At 31.9% G+C, this 21,273-nt stretch overlaps 1 protein-coding gene across 4 annotated transcripts in view; it reads left to right on the top strand.

Moving 5' to 3' along the window:
* LOC118196796 (putative inorganic phosphate cotransporter) overlaps positions 1-21,273 on the top strand; it is a 133,972-nt gene that overhangs the window by 73,650 nt on the left and 39,049 nt on the right. For 3 of the 4 annotated variants that reach the window (XM_085820501.1, XM_085820502.1, XM_085820503.1), the window contains 3 exons: positions 12,326-12,513; positions 14,831-15,067; positions 20,467-20,650. In XM_085820501.1, coding sequence (XP_085676627.1) covers positions 12,326-12,513; positions 14,831-15,067; positions 20,467-20,650 — 609 coding nt within the window. Of the gene's footprint in view, positions 1-9,289; positions 9,440-12,325; positions 12,514-14,830; positions 15,068-20,466; positions 20,651-21,273 lie in introns of those variants that run through there. The other variant, XM_035368265.2, reaches the window with a different exon arrangement.

The raw sequence follows: 21,273 nt of genomic DNA, 5'->3' as shown, positions 1-21,273 counted from the left end.
CAACTGATGTCATCCCAGTTTGCAAAACAGTTCATTGCTCCTATAGGAGCTCCACTATCCAGAATGTAATATTAATGCTAGGTACAATGAAAGAGTGCCGTATGGGCAAGGAAGTTCATAATTTATGTCCCATTTGTTCGGACCGCGAAGTGCCAGGACTTAGAAGAGAAGGGCTAGCTCATAGAGCTTTTCCCCCTGAAGCAGAAAGTGAGAAGTGATGACGTAGCCATGATGACACTGAGCGCGCCAATATAATTCACAGCTTGGAAATTAGCGTTTTTGAACCAGCGTTTAAAATGAGCTGTGTGTGAAAGATAGCTATAATTTGGAAGAGGCAATGTTACTGCTTTATGCATTTTAGACTGAACCATTAAAAAATTTAATAATGTTTACTCAACTTTAAAATAATAGATAAAATGTGCTACTCTTTTAACATACAGTTCCGTGGTTTTTTTTTTATTTATTTATTTATTTATTTTTTTAATTTTTATTTGCAGGTTTTTTATTTAATGCACATTTATTTCTAATCATTTCTTTATTTGCATGCTAACTGAGAGAATTTTTATACTGCTTCTAAGATAATTATAATAGCAGCTATTTAAATTTACTCAAAAAACAACTTTACATTGACATAGGTTTAAACATATATGACATATATGGCAACATTTCTGCTAACCTACGTTTGATTTTTTGCCTAATTGTAAATTTTACATTGTTATAATTCTCTTCCGATTCAATATAATAGATATTTTTTAAATAATTTTGTAATTTATACTTATATCTATATTACAATTAAATAAATGTATATAAGATTGTTACCTTAATTTTGACAAAATAGCTTTAGTCAGAGTACCTAAAACAGTTATTTAATTTTTCAAAAGTGTGAGTAAAGGAAGCAGGTCTTTTTATGCTAATTACTTTGATGTTTTATACTTATATTTTATCTAGAATGCTAATCTATCACAAAATCTAATCAATAATTAGTTACAAAGGATACAATAAGAATAACTTTAACAAGTACTTAACAAAATTAGTTTGTTAAATACTTGTTATTCTTGTTGGTATTATTTTGGTACTGTTCATAATACCGAAGATATTATCGATTAACTCATAGAAGTCAGATGCTTTCTGATTTCCTGTGGGGTAGAGTATACCTTTTGCGGTACTTTTTGAAAATAATGTTTTCTCTGGAGCGACTTTTTGTCTCTCGTTTCCTTTGACCATTAAATAATTTGGTTTTAGTTTGTGACGCAATTTGATTTCTTCTCAATCTCTATTTAAAACCTCTTTAATAATATTAAAATTTAAAACAGTTACATCTTCTAAAACAAATACTCTATCTAAAACGCGGTTTCTCAGTAATTTGAGGCAGAGCGTGAAATAAGACCTCTGATTAAAACAAACTGCACATTCTGAAAAGAACCAACTTAGTCCAGTTTAGAGTCATAGCAGAGTTTTCAATATATATGCATTTCGTCGAAAATGAGAACGCATATTTTTTCTACAGAATACAAATATTCGCCTCTTTCCTTCTTTAGAGTAAGAACATTACTTTGAATTCTTGGACTACACTAAAATTTAGAAAACACTAAAAAATAAAATAAACACCATTTCTTTAATTTGATAATACTAGGTAAAGATATTCCAATTTTTTTCTTAATTTTTTTTCTTTCCAAAAATTATAGCTTTAAGATGACAGAGCTCTTATGACGATGCAACGTGAAATATTTTCACGTCCACCTTCTTTGTCGCTGAACAAACATTCTAAAATTTTTCTTTTCTCTATTTTTCAATACTACAATTTAATACGATTTTCTAAGGATATTATTTTGTTCTTCAAATTATCAATGCATTCTTGTTTATCCTTAAACATTCAAGATGATCTACGTTTTCATTTGCGAGTTTTATTTCAAAATCATTAAAATTTGATTTATTATTGTCATCATCAATTTCGATTTATTATTGTCATCATAATTTACTTTCGGCACAGCATTCCATTTCAACAGTTTCTTTTTGTGGCTATCCAAACAAGCGATTTTTCATATCATCTTCATAAACACTGCATAGAAAATGTTCGCTGAAGATTTTTCCGCTCTTCACATTAATAGAATCTTCTCTTTGACATTTATGTATCCATTCTTTCGTCAAAAGCAAACTCTCATTTGGATCCTTTGGTCCCATAAAATAAAATATCTCATCCTTTCATACTTCTGTAAGTGCTACGGCACGTTACTGCAGCGCAAAAAGCCATATTACGTAAACGATACTTTACAATATAGAATTTAAAATAAAAACTGACTAAAATTACATATAGTATATAAATTATTTTAAATATATACATTATTAGAAAACAGATATATATATTATTAAAATTAATTTGGGATATGTAACCTCTAGAAAATCGTCTCGCAGCTCAATGAAACTACTGTTTTAAACGCGGGAAATCAGGACAGGTGGCATCACAGTGACGTCAGATTATTGCCTGTTACGTCTCCCCATTAGGCTCGCATCGGCGAGGAGTCGAACAAAGAAATGAGCTAGCCCTTCTATTTATCCCTGGCGAAGTGCGCCCGGTTGAAGTTGTGCAGATCGTCATGATTGGGGGGTACCACGAATTGGAGCCGAGGCGTGTTTACTATGAGTCTTATTTTTGATGAAATGGGATTCCAGACTTGTTATAATAATTATTACACTTGTTATAATTTGAAGGGAGCAAACCACAGGCAGCACAGCTTAAACCATCCGTGAAAGGCATCGGTATAAAAATGGTGGAATCACGGTATGAGCGAACATAACTTTAAATAACCTCGCTGGCGTCATTGCAACTAACAATGCCGAAATATGCAGGGGAGAGGTTCTCGACCCTTATGTAAGTTGTTAAGAAGTGCATTCGGTGAAAATTTCTCCTGATGGACGATAAAAATATTTACATTTTACAACGGAGCCAGTTGAGAAATCTGAACTTCATGTGTAACGGAGCTAGTCGACGAATGAAACCCAGACAGTTAGCTCAAATAACCTTGAATGTGAACAGCGCTTAACACTTCGATTCGGGTTGCGTGAAAAGTTGTTAACACCAACGTTTTTTAACGCCTCTTCAAACCGCATTTTCAGTGTTCTTATTTTAGTTTATTTTTGTAGAAATAGGCAATTTTGCATTTTGAAAACATGTTGGGTTTGACAAAATAAAGATCTCACGCAAGTTCATATTCTTAGCGGTAAAATTATTCAAGTTGCATGAGCGTTTATGACTGTACCTTTAAATTTTCTCTCCGTTGTAAATAGCATAATTTATTAAAATAGTAAAATTTTTGATTGCACTAGGGTGACTTTTAGAAGAAATAGTATGCACCTGTTATTTATCGAGTCTAAGCAACAAAATAAAAACTAGAAGAGAAATTTTCACTTTTATTAAGTATATTGGTTAAGGTCAAAACAAATATGAAAGTCAGTGTAATGTTCGTGCATAAATTGCAAGTATTTATGTTATATGAAAAAAAAAAATGGTCTGATTTCTATATGGAAATCTTTACTCTATAGCTAGCTTCATCAGAACTTTGCATAAAACAGACAACCAACAACAATGCATGCTACTTCCTTTTAATATGGACACACGGGGCACTGTAATGAACCAATGATTAATTTGTGAAATGACTGGTTATGGCATAGTGGGAAGTGTCTTGTTTAACGTTTACATGAAAGAAAACTATGCAACACTTTTGCAGATAGCATGTTTCGGCAGATATCAAATTTGTTGCTATCCTTGTTCAGCGGCTGCGGTTGTATTAATAAGACCACGAGTAGGCTAATGAATCAATGTCAGATACTATGTGCTTCGGTATTTAGTCGTATCACGTCATCAAAATTATCGAAAATTCAAAGTTTATCTATGGCAATCGTAAATTCATGTTCCGTTTCGAACTCAACTGTAAAACTTCTAATGAGGAAGGTAAAAAATATTTGGATAAAATAAATTAAAACCGGAGGAAAAAGAGCAAAATATAATTAATTTTGTTTAAACTTTTAATTATTTTTATTTTTATTTTATTTTTTAAAGTTTTCGATTGACGTTTTATAATATCAGTAGTTCTTTATGACCGATGTATATTATATATTCTTATATATACTATAAAATACATAAAAGTCCACTTATATTACTAAATTATTGCGCATTTCAAACTTAAAATATCTAACACTAAAAACAGTAGTAAAAATGTGTAAGTACAACAACCTTTATATTGGATTACATTTAAGGCTTAGATCCCCTTTATCAAAAAAATTTATGGAAAATATTTTTTGAAAAGTTCAAAAAAGAACTTTTTATAATTTTAATTTTGTGCCATGGAGCATCAAAAGGACCCAATCAGATATTTCGTTTTGTGCTATCCATGCATATTTCGATTTCCTAGGAGAAGAAGCAGCTACAAACGGTTTCCCTATGCGAAGAAAAGCCATCTTCCTGTAGAGGTGTGTAACTTAGGAAAAATGCTTGGCCTTTCACTGTTTTCGAATTTTTTCGTCTGCCTAATGTTAAAAATGAAATCAAAATATAGATAAAGCATTTCTTTCATTAAAAAATTAAAATATTCATAAACTGGAAACCGGAGATGAAAACGCATGGTAGGGAATGAATATGAATTAACATACGGTATAGTAAGAGCTATATTAAAGCACGTAAAAGTCAGCAAAAGAAAATGAATTGAAAGCCCGGTTGCTGATAACATAAGGCGTATTCACGAACTGCTGATGGAAACATAGAAAAGGTTCTACATAAGCGATTCATAGATCTTCGTTCTTAAACTCTTTCTATTTCGGCAGAAAATAAGGTACTTTTCAATGTAAAAGATTTTGATGTTAGTTCTAGCTAATTACAATGATATCCGACACAACTAATAAAACTAAGAAAAAATCTGATGTGTACACCACATGACTTCCTTGTACGGAATATTAAATTATACGCATTTTTTCTTACATTTCATTTAAACATATTGAATGGAATTAAATCTACTCGATAGCGCATAAACCACAAAAGAATAAATGCACTCTTTAAATTTTACTATATCTGTTTACCATAGCGACACTCTGGCGCTAGGTTCACTTAACAACGTTATATTTCGTTCATATTATAATTTAACATCAACATCTAAATATACCGCCGGAACTATTACACAAAAGTGTAATTTTGCCGGCTTAGTGAGAATGAAGCCTAAACGGCGCATGACGATAAGAGTTTCCTGGCATGTCATTTTTTAACTTAAACTTTTAAATTTTAACTAACTTTTAAATCGGAGGAAGCTGGAGAAGGAGGGATCATATTATAACTCAGAATGCACAAAATTCATATCATTTGAAGAATTATCTAATCGTTGCCACATGCTCAATTTAAATATTATAATAAATCTAAAACGATGTATACGAGAAATTAAACAAACAAACAAAAAACAGTTTTCCCAGACGAGTCAGTATTTCCCATTCAATTAATTCGGTTCTGACTTCGCGACAAGGCAAAAATACATAAAAATTCAAAATATCTCTATTAAAAATTACGACGTAAATCTTAAACACTTATTTCCTCGAATAAATTCCAAAATGGATTACGCATGATTTAATTCGCAATAATAATAGAAGGCTTTAACTTGTTGTTGCGAAGATCATAAATATTACCAACACATCTTTCGTTATATTGATGATGTAATAGCCTTCAACAAACTTCAACAAAATAGAAAAAGCTAATATCTACCCTTCCTGCCTTCAACTTAATACTACAAATACAGTGCAACATAGTTTACCTTGATTTAGTTTACCTTGATAGTTTACCTTGATATATTTTACCTTGATTTGCATATTATAGATTACAATTTTTTGACAATCTACGATAAACGAAAAGATTTCAACTTTCCTACACTTAAATTAACCAACTGGAATTCCAATATTTCTAAAATAGTCGTCCTCAATACAATTTACGCACAACTGCTTAGAATAAAAAGAATCTGCAATACAACAAAACACCTCCAAGAAGAAGTACTATACTTTGTAACAATCTTGAAGAACAACCTAATTCCTACAAAAGTAATTAAAAATGCGTTAAAATAAGCTGGCATTAACTTTATCTTTTAGATTTTTTGAGTTAGATAATGAAATTTTAGGCTTAAAGCCCTATGGGACGGTGTAAAGTGGATGGCTGATTCAGAAGATCTAATGTATAAATATGAAATTAATTCCTCTCACAACTTCATTTTTTACTCTTAAAATTTGGCACAGTACTTTTATAATACTATTCTTAAATAGATTTTAAGCATTTTCTGGCCATTTCTTTCCTGTTATTTACTTATGGGCTATTTCGTTTCTGGAAGCTTGATCGCCCTCTAGCTTGAAGAATTTCGACTTTAATTAACAATTTACTATTTTTCCTTATTTCTTCTTACTTTGTGGCGATATGATAACATATTGTTGAATTAGCCGTTTTTTCTTTCACCCGCGCCCAAATTTCTTCAAACTCATAGAGCAAGACGCCATCTTGAACAGTTTCTGCATTCACACAACACATTGCCCCCCCTTACACTGAGTCAGGTTTATGCCAACGGTCAGTCACTTTTCCTTGGCTCTTTCCTCATGACGTTTCTTCCCCTTTTTACATCATAGTGCCTAGTTGGTTAGCAGCTTACTTGCTCGAGTCTTTCACCCCCTTTTTGAGTTTGCATCGTTACTGCAATGAAGATCCAGGTCTGCTTTTAAAATATATTTCTTTCCCTTGTATTGATTTTTGGTCTTAGCAAGGCCCTTACAAAAAATTTATTTGTGTTATTATAATTTAAAATTTAAAATTTAATTTTTGGTACTTTCACAAAGTTTAAACTCTATAAGCTAGTAGGTCATCCCATAAAATCTTGTATACTTTGACTAATAGCAAATCGTTATTTATTTTATTTTGTACATAGGCATTGCCAGTCCATTATCTATAGTTATTATTACACCTTAATGTGTTTCTTCAAGCGGGCGCGTGGGAAATTGGAACAGAGAATTGAGACTAAAGTTTATGGCGAAGTTTTTTTCAATTAATTTATAAAAAGTGTTTCGTATACAGTTTCGTATATAGTTTTCGTATTCTGTTTCAGCGAAACGCGATATGGAGTTAGCTAGATTCGAAAATCATTAAAAATAATTTCCCTTGAAGAGCCTTAATGAGATTCGAATTGTGCTAATCTACCATTTAACGCTTCTTTGTTTTTGTATTTTTGCTTAAGTCATTTGTCACACTTTAATTCTAATATTTAAAATATGCCTTACTTTGATCAGCATATTGCTTACAATTAGTATTGAATTTTATTTGTAAATATTCAAGTGTTTATATTGTTTATTTAATCTTTATTACGCATTTTATTGCACTTTGTTTTACTTATGTTAATATTTTCACGAAACCACAGTATCTAAGCAACTTTTTAGCGTACGAACTAAAAATTTTCTTTTAACTTTTTTCCAAATTTTGCAGCTCAATCGCCCAAAGTTTTTGACCACATAGGTCTTTTATCGTTTGTTCTCTTTTCTTTAATTATATACATATATTTATGTACTTTTGGCATACCGATCGCAACCAAAATATGAGGTGCACATCTACGTGTTATAGCAGTCCTACATACAAAATTTCAACGTTCTGAGGTACTCGTTTTTGAGTTATGCGAGATACGTACATACGTACGTACAAATGCCACGAAATATTATCTTCAGAATTCATTTTAAATCAGTTTTATAATTTTGTTTGGGGAAAGGAAATGTCAAGCAAACTTGCAGATGTCAAGCAAAAACATCGTTAAATTTATTGGATAGCGGTTAAAATATGATACCTGAAATTTTTCGAGATTACAATACTTCCTTTTTACTTCGTACAAGGAAGCAAAAATGGAAGATTACAAAATTATTTTTCTAAAAATACTTAATCAGAAATTCAGTCTCAATATCAGTCATTCGATATCCTTATTGTGAAGAACACCAGCTAATTAAAAGTATCTTAGTTTACGAAAAATACCGCAGACAGAAAATTATATTGAATGTTGAAGTGAGGATTTTCCGAACTAACAGTTCTCCACCATCAGATTAAGAAAAAAATATATACGTTTAAAGTGAATAATGGAATCGGCACGCAGAATACGATGCAATTTTACTCTTTAGTGTGGAATTTAAGACAGATTTGATTGGCTTATAAATGACCAATAAAGTACGGGAAGATATATTTCAAGATACAACTAAACTCTTTTCGACGTGCTGCCTTTTAATGAAAATACTAACCTGATATAAATGATATTTAAAACACGTAATACAAATACGATTCAAATTACATTTAGAATTATAATATATTATATAAGAAATGGGCATGAAACTTGAGAATACGATCTCTGTGAGCAGTAAAGCGGCTGAAAGAAATGAACATCCTGTGAATTAATTCAATTATTTAAATACAAAAAGTGTTTTTTTTTTCCAATTTTCTTAATAAAATACCAGTAATTGAAAACAGAATTCTGAAACGCTCAACAAGTACTGAAGATTACAAAGTTTTTATAGATGAACAAGATCTAAACCTGGCAAAAAATTTTTAATTTGTGTATATAATTGAGTAATTATGACTTTTTGTATTAATAACGTTTGATTTTTTATATAACATTCTGAAATGTTATGCCATATCCATTAAAATTTTGCTTGAGTTTTGTATATATTTGGTAAAATGTAAAATACATATCTGTGTGCACTACAGCTATTTTTTATAACATCAAATTATTCCATGCAATGAACAGGGTGGAATTTTGAAATTTATTATAAGCTGTTTTAGTTGTTAATTACAGTATATATAAAATAATCCCCGGTGGAGGAAGTAAAAGTAAATCCTCTAGCAAGAATCCTTTTTCTGCGCCTTTAAAATACTATAGGAATGATATAAACTGATATTATGTAATTAAAACAAACTTCACGTTTGAATAAAATTAGTTTCCAAACATGCCCTATCAGTTTTTGCATGTATAATATCAATATTCATTTCTAAACTAACTTTATTCTTCTTCCACTGACAAAATTGTTTTCTGGCTATCTTCGAGTTCCATAAATTCCATCCTAAAACTTTGTATACGAGTTGTCAGAAACTGAAGGAGCAATTTGACCTTAAAATCTAATCACTTTATTCATAAGCTGACAATTATTTCCGGTTTCCCAACATTTCTTCCAACTCAGCAGTTTTCCTTGCTTTAATTATTCGATATCGAAAGCGATACAGTGTTATTTTCATCTAAGGAAATGTTCAAAGTTAAGTATCCTTTCACCAGGAGTAAAGAAATCTCATCGTAAAAAATTACGTCCTTTGCATTAAATATTAACTCGAAAGTGTCTCCGGGAAATTCGACAAAGATTTGTCGCAAGCAGAAAAAAAGTAATATGGAGCAGAGCTTTAATAGAGGTGAGTTATTTGGTAGAAATTTAAACTATCATAGATCATTTACAAATTATTACGATAATCAGACAGCATAGCTTGTACGTTAACTTTCAGGATTTAACAAATATGGTATTGTGAGTACTATGTGATTTAATCTCTTTGCGTTATTATAGGATTCTTGGAACACACTGCCAACAATGCCTTCAATTAAAACACTTCATATACCAAGAAAAGTTTTTTTTTTTAATGTCGTAACAGTTTTCTTGTCTCGGATTAGAACTGGAGAAATCTGGTCATCTAACTGTGTTGTTCAGATAATAGGTTGGTAGTACGTTAAAAAAATTAGCACACATAAACTGGAAGTAATGTAGAGCATTAATACCATATTAAGCGAAAAGCTGAGTTTGTCGATGTTTTATCAAGATTTTTAATTCAAAATATTTGAACTAAAGAGTTGCGACGGTAGATGACATGACGGTTCAGAAATTTATTGATTCTTTGATGCGTTTCATATTATTCTTTAGTATCAGTTTTATCCCTGTGATCTAAAATAAGTGCAACAGTGTGATAAATTTCTCTTAATTTAGTTCATACGTGCTATTTTAGCTGAATCACATGCCAAATTATTTCTAAATTTAAAAAGTAATGGCAAAATTCCGAAGAAGTATAAATGCATTTTTGTACAAGAAATGCATCTACGAGTAAACATTACTTTCCATTCTTTTTTATTGTGAAAAAAAAATTAGAAGCGAAATTGATTTAATCAGCCCCGCTTTTTTCTTTTTTTGTTGTTGTGTTGTCTTTGATAAGTTTAGAAAAAAGATATTTAGTGATTTTTTTTCCAGTAGTAGAGCATTGAAATTACAGTCATGAATGTAGTTTCATACTGAATGTTTGTACGAGTATTGTGTATAAATAAATACTGATTTATTGATATTACATAATTAATTGTATGCTAAATACTTATTTATTTTAAAACTGTGATATATTCATCATTCTTTTTACTTTAAGTTAAAAAAAAATTATTTAAACATTTTACTTTAAGTTGATTACTGTTTCATAATGTTTGTACTCTAAAATTTAACTCATAAGCATACCTTAATAACATGTCACAAAGTAAATAGCAGAGATTAAAACATAACATTATTTGTAATAAAATCCCGTAGGTGTTTTAATATGTTAATGGAAAGTATTTGTTCCACTTACAACCTCATACTCCTATTTTACATCGCTCAGATTCAGGCAAAAAAACTTTCAAGAAATCAGCATCAAACCTCATTAAACTAAAGAGTCGGTTAACTGAAGAAACTATTATTTTTATTACTATATGTTATTTTTCTTACTATATATATTTTCTTTTTTAAAATTTTTTCTAAATAATACAATTATTAACACAAAATTTAAATTATTTGAAGATTTTTGGGTTTTCTCTATAAGTCGTACTATTTTTGCACAATGCAAAAGAAATTTTGTTTAGTTATTCTCTGTATTGTGAAAGAAAACACAAAATCTGTGGATGTTATTAATATAAATTTAATTTTTACGTAAGCGAAATGTCATCTGTAAATTTGCTTGCTTTTTATTCGAACACGCAAAGAGCATTTGACGGTCTGACTGGAAATTTTGCCTATACGCTGCCTAAGAATTTGAATATAAGCGATTAAACGTTCTGCATTTCAACTCTGTTACAAAAGCTATTTAGAAACTCTACGAAAACAAAAGTTCTTTAAAGTTTCTGAACTCTTAACAGATACTCGTGGGAAACACAGATTATTAGACATCGAAATCACTCAATAAATAGTCTTGCAGTACCTGTGTACTAAATCTATACACTTCAAAGCTAAATTGTGTTTCAGTGTAGGCATTCAAGCGACATATCTCCCTGTTTTAATCTTCCAGTGAAAATAACTCCCTACTCAGAAGAAGGTTTAAAATGAACATAACAATTTACATTGTGTAACTGACAGAACAAAATCACCGCTTCTTGCAAAATTCAACAGAACATGAAAGTCAAAGTAAAATTTAAGCAATTAAAGGAGACATTCCACACGACAAAATCTTACTGCAAGCCGAAGCTCAAGCTCTCTTGCTAGCCGTGTTTGCACGCAAGGCCTTTTGCTATCCGTGTTTTCACGACGAGCAAACATGGCTGGCGAAAGGCTAGATCCAAATAATTCGGAGAAGGTTAGGAGTTGCAACCAAAAACTTTCTCTTAACTTCAAAAACTATGATTTTATATACGGTTACTAATTTACATTCTGGTGGAAGCTGACAAAAGTAGAAGTGACAGTTAAGATAAAAATAATAAGGTAAAATGGATTAATAAAGATAAAAACCTTGCAATTGAAAACAATAATTTTTCCACTTTCGTTATTTAAAATAATTTAGAAGTAACCTTCCCACAGTGTGAAACTATTAAAATTCGAAGGTAATGCGTTCATTAGCGGAAATCACAAGAGACGGAATAAGTCTGAAGACGTTTTGACTTGATTGACACTTACTAAGAATTTGAGAATTAATGTAGCAAATTTTAACAAGTTAAAAAAACAATTATTATTGCAATATTAATTATACAATTTCCTATTTAAAATACCTTAGCTCTCCACCAGGTTTAATAAGAGAATATATACTAGTTAATAGCTAATTATAACCAAGCATTGAAGAGCTAATGGGAGAGTGGCCCTCGTGAAGGACATTCTTTAAAATGCTTCAGAGTAAATATTTCAGAAAATAATGACATACATTTCTAAATACCACTGGGACAAGATATTCCTAAATATTTATACCTTCTTTAAAAAATGGAAATTCTTTGCACGCCAGTAAATTTGTTTCGTAGCTTTTGTCGAGTGTTAAACTCGTATCATTGTGCATTTAGCTCAAAATGCTTAACCTTTTTTTCTTCCTCTACAGCGCATTCGATTTTGATGAGGAGACACACGGTGGCCATTTTAGGCTGCCTGTGTTCTATCATCATGCATGCCCAACGCCTTAATATCAGTATTGCTCTGGTGGCTATGGTGAACTCGACGAAGCTGTACGTGTCCCCAAATGTCACAGAATGTCCTGCTCTGGAGAAGAATGTCACTTTAAGCGAAGCAGTAAGTTCAAATTAGATATTATTTTCTGATAATTGGTTCTTTAAATTATAGCTAAGACGTTGCTATTCAAGAGTTAAAATTATTCAAGATGATATAAAATTTGATAATATAAAGAAGACTTAAAAGTTATATTTCCAAACGTTAAAAGTTTTATTCTTTACTTTACTTCTTATTTAGACCATTGTATACATCATATCTTCTAATAACGGATACCTTTTTCATACACAAAAGAAAATTAACTCACCTTTGTCCATTAATATATGTTTTTTTTTCTATTGAAATATTGGTTATAGGTGGAACGAATAAATTTATTTATTTATTTATTTTGATGACGGAACTTTCCTTACACGTAAAATAAAGGAGTAAGGTTATCGTACGCACACTTAAAAACCCTTTTAAACCCTTCTGTTTGCAATCACCGTTATGCTGAAAAATTAAAATCACTTGACCAGATGAAGATGCGTTTAAAATATACTTAAAATAATTTTTATTAAATGAAGAATATTTTTAATTGGGCATTTTATTTAACCAAAATGATTTAAACACTAAATATTTAAGCAAAACTTCCTTCCCGGAAACCGGTTTTTAACGTATTTATTTTCATTAGATTTTTGACTCTTGGGCATTTTAGAAGCAATGTAAAAAAAATGCAGGTGATCATAAAATAACTTAACCGACTTTCGGGAGTTTGGAAGTCGAGTACACACTGCAGCTTTTGCAGCGTAAGTACGGGATGACGTGGTCAGCAATGCGGAAAATAGGGTACGGGAGTAGGGTACACTCAGGATTCTCACAATTAAAAACACAACTGGATCGCAAAAATTTCCAGAATTTTATACTGACACAAGATTTTGCATACCAGAAACAGTGCACAGGAAAACAACAGTGATATATCTTTTCGAACAGTGAGACGGCATTATTAAGAAATCACTAAATTTCGAGATGAAAATTAAAAAACGACAAGTGTAAAGTGATGAAAATTGTTTACTATAGATAACAATTGCAAATGCTTACTACCATTGCTGCCAAAGATACATTAGGAGAAAGATAGAGATAATAGCGTAACGAGGCACGTCAGTCTGGACGCTCAATGCTTCCCTCGTGATGTGTTACTTCAAGCCACTCAGTGAAGTGGAATTATTGGAGTAGTTTAAAGATTTTAGATCACTCCACAGCCAGAGATCAATATGAATTAAAACAAAGCAGAGCAGAGGCCTATCGCTGTGAGTTTTGACTATGTTGTCCCCTTATTTAAGAAACTTTATTAGTGTTTATCCACCCCTATTGACTGGCTTGCTTCTTTTAAGACCATTATTTTTTCTGTTTTTCGCTCTTCACATTATATAATGCTACACCTAATTCTGGTTTCTATACGAAACTGATGTCGCATTAAAATCTTAGTGTTGTAATAGAAATTTTTACGATGTTACTAAATGTAATTTCGTTTTAGGTTCTACTTCTGTTTTCAAATGCCATTAACGCGTTCTATCATGTAGTACTTATCCTGCAATCGTTGCAACGAACTCCTTAATTTTTAGGTTTCTTAGGTCAAGTTACTTTATCATGACTCTGTACTTTTCTTTAAACTCAAACCTAGGGAAAATATTTATACTAAATGGCAGTTTGGATGACTAAATGATAGTTTGGAAACAAAAAAGAAACGTAATCAAAAAATTACCTACATTTTTTATATGTGTTTTCTTTATTTTTTTTTTAATTTACATACTGTGAAGGAAGTATACTAAAATTTCAATAACTTTAGCGATATTCTTCTAGAAGTCTTAGCTTGTCTCAATTTTGGTTCCAAGTTTATCATCTTTGGTTCAGTGAGTTAACAAGAAGTAAATGCTTAATGTATAAAACTCTTAACTTGAAAAATTATCAAACAGTTATGCATGGCTACGAAATGTATTATACAAAACATTCAAAGGAAAGCATATAAATATTTAAAAAAATTCAGATCATTACGTAAATTCAAAGCAAATATGCATAAAATGCAAATAAATATACCCCAGTTTATAAAAACAAAACAAAAAAAATATGTAAATAAAATCATTATTTATGCAAATGTATTACAACACAAATCGTTGTGCAATTTTTTTAATGTTACAGTTTTTGGATAATTTAATCTACTTTCAGTAAATGAATACATGGACTACTCGCTTTCTTCTATTAATTTATGTCTGTATGAGCATTACCTCATAAAGTCATAAAATTACTATCACTTGGCCTCTTGCTCTATTATATTATTGAGAAAACTATATTTTTGTAATTTAAAACTATAATTTTATGCACAGATAAATTTTACTTATCACAGCGCAAAGGAGAGTTTTCTTGGAATCCAGAACTACAAGGTTACATTCTGAGCGCTGGATTTTTAGGATATGTTTTAACACAGATCTTGGGAGGCGTTCTAGCTGGACGATTTGGTTCCAAGCCAGTTCTCCTTGCCGGACTTCTGCTGGCTTCGATATGCAATCTAATTTCTCCTCTCTCAGCCAGATGCCACGTTTACCTGCTCACAGCTGTTCAACTTTTGAGAGGAATGGGCCAGGTGAGTTCTGACCAAACGGTATTTCTCCTATAATTCTAAAAATCCTAATCCTTTACATTCCCTTAAAAATAGAGCGTTTTGTGGCACTCTTTATTAATAACTTATGCTCTGCATTTTGAATTAAATACTAAGTATATACTTGAAGAGCTGATATTAACAAATAATAAGACTTAAGAATTCCTATAGAATGAAATTAAATAGAATCAAATATAAGTAAATATAAGAAAAAAATGACGTGTTTCTATAATATGCAGTTCTTATGTATGCAGCTTAAAAGAAAGAATGATTCAACAATTGGGTTTTTCGAGAATCATTCTCTTAGTTTTAGAATCTCGCCATAGTTTTAAAATTGTATTTTGCACATGCAAGAATGAATTGGATTTATATGTGATTATTATTCATGTGAAGTACTTGTTAAATGATAAAGTGAATTGAACGCTTATACTTAACTGTACTTCATCAGCAGACGTATATAATATGTAATGTTAATATTATATAAACAGTATGAACAAAGGGCATTATTAAGAAAAAAGTCTGAGAGACTTACGTGGTTATCAGGAAAGAATCATCTGATTACGAAATTTAATATTTTTCATAATTACAAACAGATAATTATAATTAATATATCACTGTGAAGAAAAAACATTAAACTTTCAGTTTGTAATGTTTCCTTTTTGCAACAGGTGGCAGCACTATTGAGATTAAGCTGTTTGAAATTTTGAAAAGAAGTGGCGTCTAAGCAGGAAAAGGCATTTTATGTGCTCTCATTTGCAAGAAGTCAGTCATGTAATCACTGCTCAGCGTGAATTTAGGAAAAATTATCTAAAACGCCTAACTCTAGCAACAGGCATGTAGTATCCCTACGTTCAAACGTCGCTCGTTGTTTCGTCGGATACGCCTAAACTTTGGACAGAGCCATCGGGGATTCGGGAAATTTTCCCAAGGCGCCAGTGTCTATCACGCTGCTTTACGTGATATCGACGGTTTTTAAAGAAATTGAAAAATTTATTATAATTGTTGAGGCCAGGTAGCAAAAACGATGAACTCATAAGAAGAAAATGATTTAATGACACTAAAATATGAAAGATAAACCAATGTCAACCGTAAACTCAATATCTTAACCGCGTTGTCGTTAGCTCATCACAAATTCATAACTGTTGGATCTAATTCTTTACTCCGTAGCAAATCAAGAAGAAATTTTCATAATTTCATAAACATGTTATAAATGTGCTATGATCTTTACGCAGGTAGGCATCTGTTCCCCCAAGATTAAAACCTTCATACATCATGGCAACCTTGATAAGGATTGCTTTCTCCATGGTACCGAGCTTCACAAGGGTGCCGGCACATCTGTGTCAGGGCACCCTTGTGTCTTGCCAAGTGATTGCGAACTTAAAGAAGATGCTCGCATCTTTCAGCAAGTTGACGACTGTTCGCCAATATTAAGACTTTCACATGGTTGTCCTGACAATCTTGCTGAGGTTTGTTTTCTTTTTGCGACTTTGTCACAGCAAAAGGATGCTGGCACCTCTATGCCGGTGTGCCACAGAGGCATTGGGTATGCGCACCTTAAGAAATGCACCTTTTCACAAAGTCCTGCACCCTGGCTAGACGAGACCCATCTGCTCCTGATTAAAGCACTGAACATAAATTACAACTAATGGATGATAGGGGTGTTTTAATCAGAAATGGATAATTTCTTCTGTATTTTAATGAGATCCAGAATGACAGCTGGCATAAAAGCGTTAGACAGTTGGCGTTAGAAAACTGAAATTTGTTGATGCTTTCAAACTTCAAAGCGTTCGAAAACTGAAATTTAATGATGAATTAGTAGGTTTAGTGTTCTTTGGGACGGTATACTGCTTTGACTGCATGGTTTGCAAAGAACAGCACCCTGCTTTTGATTGCTAGCATCTCTGCCTATTTATTCTGTCAGTAATGCATCATATAGAACCGCATATTCCATATTGCTAGTCCGAGAAATATCAAAATTTAGAATCAGAAGTACGTTTTTAAACGATTGCGTACCGAACTCTGCAACCTCTCTAAATCAAAGATCGGAAATTGAACCAATCGAGATTAAATGCAATGTAAAAATTCCGTATTTCTCCCGCCTTCTTAGCCTGCCTTCATAGTGTAATGGTTAACACACTAGGCGCGTATTCGAGAGGTCCATGGTTCGAGTCTCGCGGCGAGGGAATTGCTCACTATTTCATCTCTCCTGCTTTCAAAAAATACCTAATGTCTCTACAGTGGCACCGGAACTAAAAAAGGTGGTGGATAATGATTCCCCTCCCAGGATTTGGCGCTTGGATCCCCTAATTCTCGGTCTTCATTTAAAAGGGGAATATATAAGGTATTTCTCCCTCCTTCTTAGCATGCCTTCGTGGTGTAGTGGGCAGCACATGCGGCGCGTATTCAAGAGGTTCGTGGTTCGAGTCCCGGTGAGGGCATTGCTCATTTTTCATGTCTACCTCTTCGAAATAACCTAATTTCTCTACAATTTGCCCAGCATATTATTTGAGCCTCGCTGATTTGAACACCTTAGGGAGCTAAAAGCATCAAATTGCAATTTTTACTAAGAACCTGGAGACGCTTAAAGCAGTCTACGAGTAAAAGCCAAGAACTCCAAAGTCCAATAACAGAGAAAAATTAATTCGGGCAAATTATATGTCAAAGCAGAACGCTAGCTCTGAAATTTCATTCTGTCGAAATACAAAGATTATAAAATTCAATAATAGTTAAAACAATTTTTCATTTAAGCTTAAATATTTATTTGTTTTTTTTTATTCTACATTGGCATAAATTATATTTCTTAGGGCCCAAAATTTATCCCTTAATTTAAATACTTTGTAAGGTTTATCCTATGTTTTTAACAGTTATCTTTAGTTAAAGCTACTTTCCCATTCCTCCTAATTTCAGCTTACAATTTCCTACCAGAATTTGTTTTTAGAATCGCGGTTAATGCAAATGAGTAAGAGCGGTATTCAATTCGAAGTTCCACTGACTTCGTTAAAGAGCCAGAGATTCTGACTAGCGCGCGTTTGCCTTTTGGCTATACTCTCTCTAAGCTATTTCTACGCTCGGCCGTATCTCATGCACTTGATAGCTTCGCTAGATCAAATTGCTATTTAGGGCCTAACAATTTAGAAATCTTGATAGCTTCGGCCGTATTTTTTAGTTAAGCTTTAGTTAAGTTTAATTTCTTATTACTTTGTATTACTTTGAGTTCAAGCCCAAGTGGAGGCTTTGCTGTGTGTCCTGAGAAAGGGACCATCTGTGAAATTCTTATTTTGAGAAATAAAGGGTAATTAACCCTTCTTGAGTTTTACGCATCTGTTTCTGAACTAAAGAGCGAATATTCGCTTACCTGTTCACGAGTTCCTATACACTTAGCTGATAGATAAAAGGTTGGAACCCCACAACGTATGTATGTATGATTTATTAAATTAAAGTGTAAACAGTTATACATTTTGTTTCAAGGGTGCCATATAAAGAGTAAAGTTTTGTATTCTCAAAACTACTCTACCCCTATTGCTGAAAGCTATTTCGCAAAATTGTCACTTTATTTTGAGAATTGTTTTCAAGTTATATATATGTTTCCGCACGTCCAAAGACGCTTCCCAGATGTACATTGACCAGTATTATTAATAAGACTGAAACTACCTTTTTACAACATCCGGATCTTCTAATAAAAGGAGTTACAGTAATTTGCCTGTATAATATTTTATCCTAGAAGTGCACTTCCAATTACAAAATTTTTCTTAGTTTTATGAGAACAGTTTTAATACTGGGTGTAGGATGTTTAAATTAATATTAAAATTTAAATTTTCATATGGCCCCCTACAGCACAAAACTTCCAGTTTGTCGGAAATTCATCATATTCTAAACGCAGAATATTTCATATCTTGCGTGCAAAATTCGTGAAACTGTTAAAAAACAAACTTACTCATTTAGGTACTTTTCATATTTACATGTTTTCGACGGAAATTGAATATTCCTTAAAACTTTTTCTTAAACTTTAGGAAGCACTAACAAAAGCAGCTTCCTTTGGTGATTAGTGATTTATTATTTTTATTAGTTATTTATCTTTGAAACTGTCCCATGACGAAATGTCCCATGTGAAATTTAGTAGTTGGAAATATCTTACTAAATTTCACATGGCTTTATATGGAAATATTTTGCGCTAAATTTGCTAGCACATAAAGAACGTTTTAGAAATTCTACATTTTTTTTCAGGGTACCATATAAAGAGTACAGTTTTATGTTCTCAAAACCGGTCTACCCCTATTGCTAAAACCTATTTCTTAAAAATGTCACTTTATTTTTAAAACTTTTTAATTAGAAGTAGAGAACTAGAATTTAAATTTAAACAAATGAAAATTGTAATCATTATTTTTTGACACCCTGTACAAATGGCCATTTTCAGCCATTAATACAAAACATGCAAAGCGATGAAAAAGTCCTCCAGAAACGAGGTACTCTTTTAGAGTGATTATGTTTAATAAAACTTTGGTCAAAAAACTTAATATTGTTATAAATTGAGGAGTTGCTTAAATGGACAGATGTTAAATGATTTTATATGGCAAAATCATGAAAAATATTAATTTTTATATATTTTTATATACTTTTTTATATTTTTTATATTCTTCTAAGTTGTATTACTTTTTTCGTTTTTCGAAACCAAGAGGCAAAGATAAGTTCTCTGAATTTACTGTATATTTTATTGTCCAGATAATCAGTAAAATAATTCTGACTTTTGTGTTTGTGTCTAATGCTAATATTAGTTAGCACTTCTAAAACAGATGATAAAGATTACTAGTTTGTTTAAGGAAGAGCCAAAAAGTAACTAAAATATTTATTTTACTAAGAGAACATGCATAAGTACGATTAAAAATTAGTTCACTCTTCTAATATACCATTCTCAGTGTTCAGTAAGGGGATCAATGTACTATTTCTAAGAACTGGATTCTGAAAGAATATTATTTCCTCGAAATGATTGCGTAGTAGCTGAACATTTTGGCAACAGATATTCCCTCTAAAATTAGCTAAACAGATTTTCACGCGCCCACGATATCGCTTATTCATTCTTAGAAGAATATCTTCTGGTTTCTCCCATGCATTACCCATAATCGGTTAACATTTCATTTCGTGAAAAGGCTTTCAATTTGGCGATCATTTTATTTAATCCTTGCTGATAATACGTTTCCCTTCAAATTGTCGAGCTTGCGCATTCTGACACATCAAGTATAAAGTCATGAAATATATACAGTACAACCGCCAATGAAGTTAATTAATTTAATATAGCCATATAACGTTACTTTTTGACTCTCCCCCATAGATTAGTTCTACTTCAGTATCTAGTAAATGACATGAAATTTTGTTCTTAAAATTCAAAGGGCCTGCAACAACCTTCTATGAGCGTTCTCATGTCCAAATGGTTTCCCAGGTCGGAAAGAGGGTTCCTGTCAGCATTTATCTACTGTGGATATCCTGTAGGGGCTTTCATTGGAAGTCTGGTGTCTGGAGCTCTATGTGAAGTCGAATTTTTAGGAGGATGGCCTTTGGTATTCTACGTGTTTGGTAATTAACCAGGTTTCTAAACATTTCATATTCCAATATTTTGTCTTTATTATAAAATTCTTAAATACTGTGTAAAATTTTTATGTTTTTTATTTATATATTAAAAATAGTTTTATGCGTACATATAACGCCGACGCCGAATATGTCTGCAATGCATGATATAACGGCATGAATTTAATAACATGATATAGTAATGCTGTATGCAATGTATACACTATTTAACTAACACCAAGAAGTATAAGCCATGAAGTTACGTATATCAGAGCGGGATATAGGTGCAGTTTATGACTTCAAAATGATCATGTTCTTAAGTGCTTAACTCTACCCAAGCAATGTCTGAGAACCACCGAAATATTTTTAAAACATTCTTTCAAATGAATGTTCAGAAATAGGATAACATCATGTGTTTTGATAATATGCTGTTTCGAGTTCTTGGATATGACATTTATTTTTAACCATCGCAGGCGGAGAGGGACCGAATAGTTCTTAGAGACGTTGATCTAAAGCTCAGTGTTGTCATATTTTACCTTAGAGACACTCAACTGTGGTGTATAGTATTTTTGCCGAAATGTTATGGTTATATATCCGACTGCGAGAACAACGAAGCTAAGATCACAGCAAAC

The sequence above is a fragment of the Stegodyphus dumicola genome, chromosome 7 (genome assembly GCF_044657685.1).
Source record: "Stegodyphus dumicola isolate Sdum_Otavi_A_Nest chromosome 7, ASM4465768v1".
Taxonomy (NCBI): Eukaryota; Metazoa; Arthropoda; class Arachnida; order Araneae; family Eresidae; genus Stegodyphus; species Stegodyphus dumicola.
This window is presented reverse-complemented; position numbering and strand designations above follow the sequence as displayed.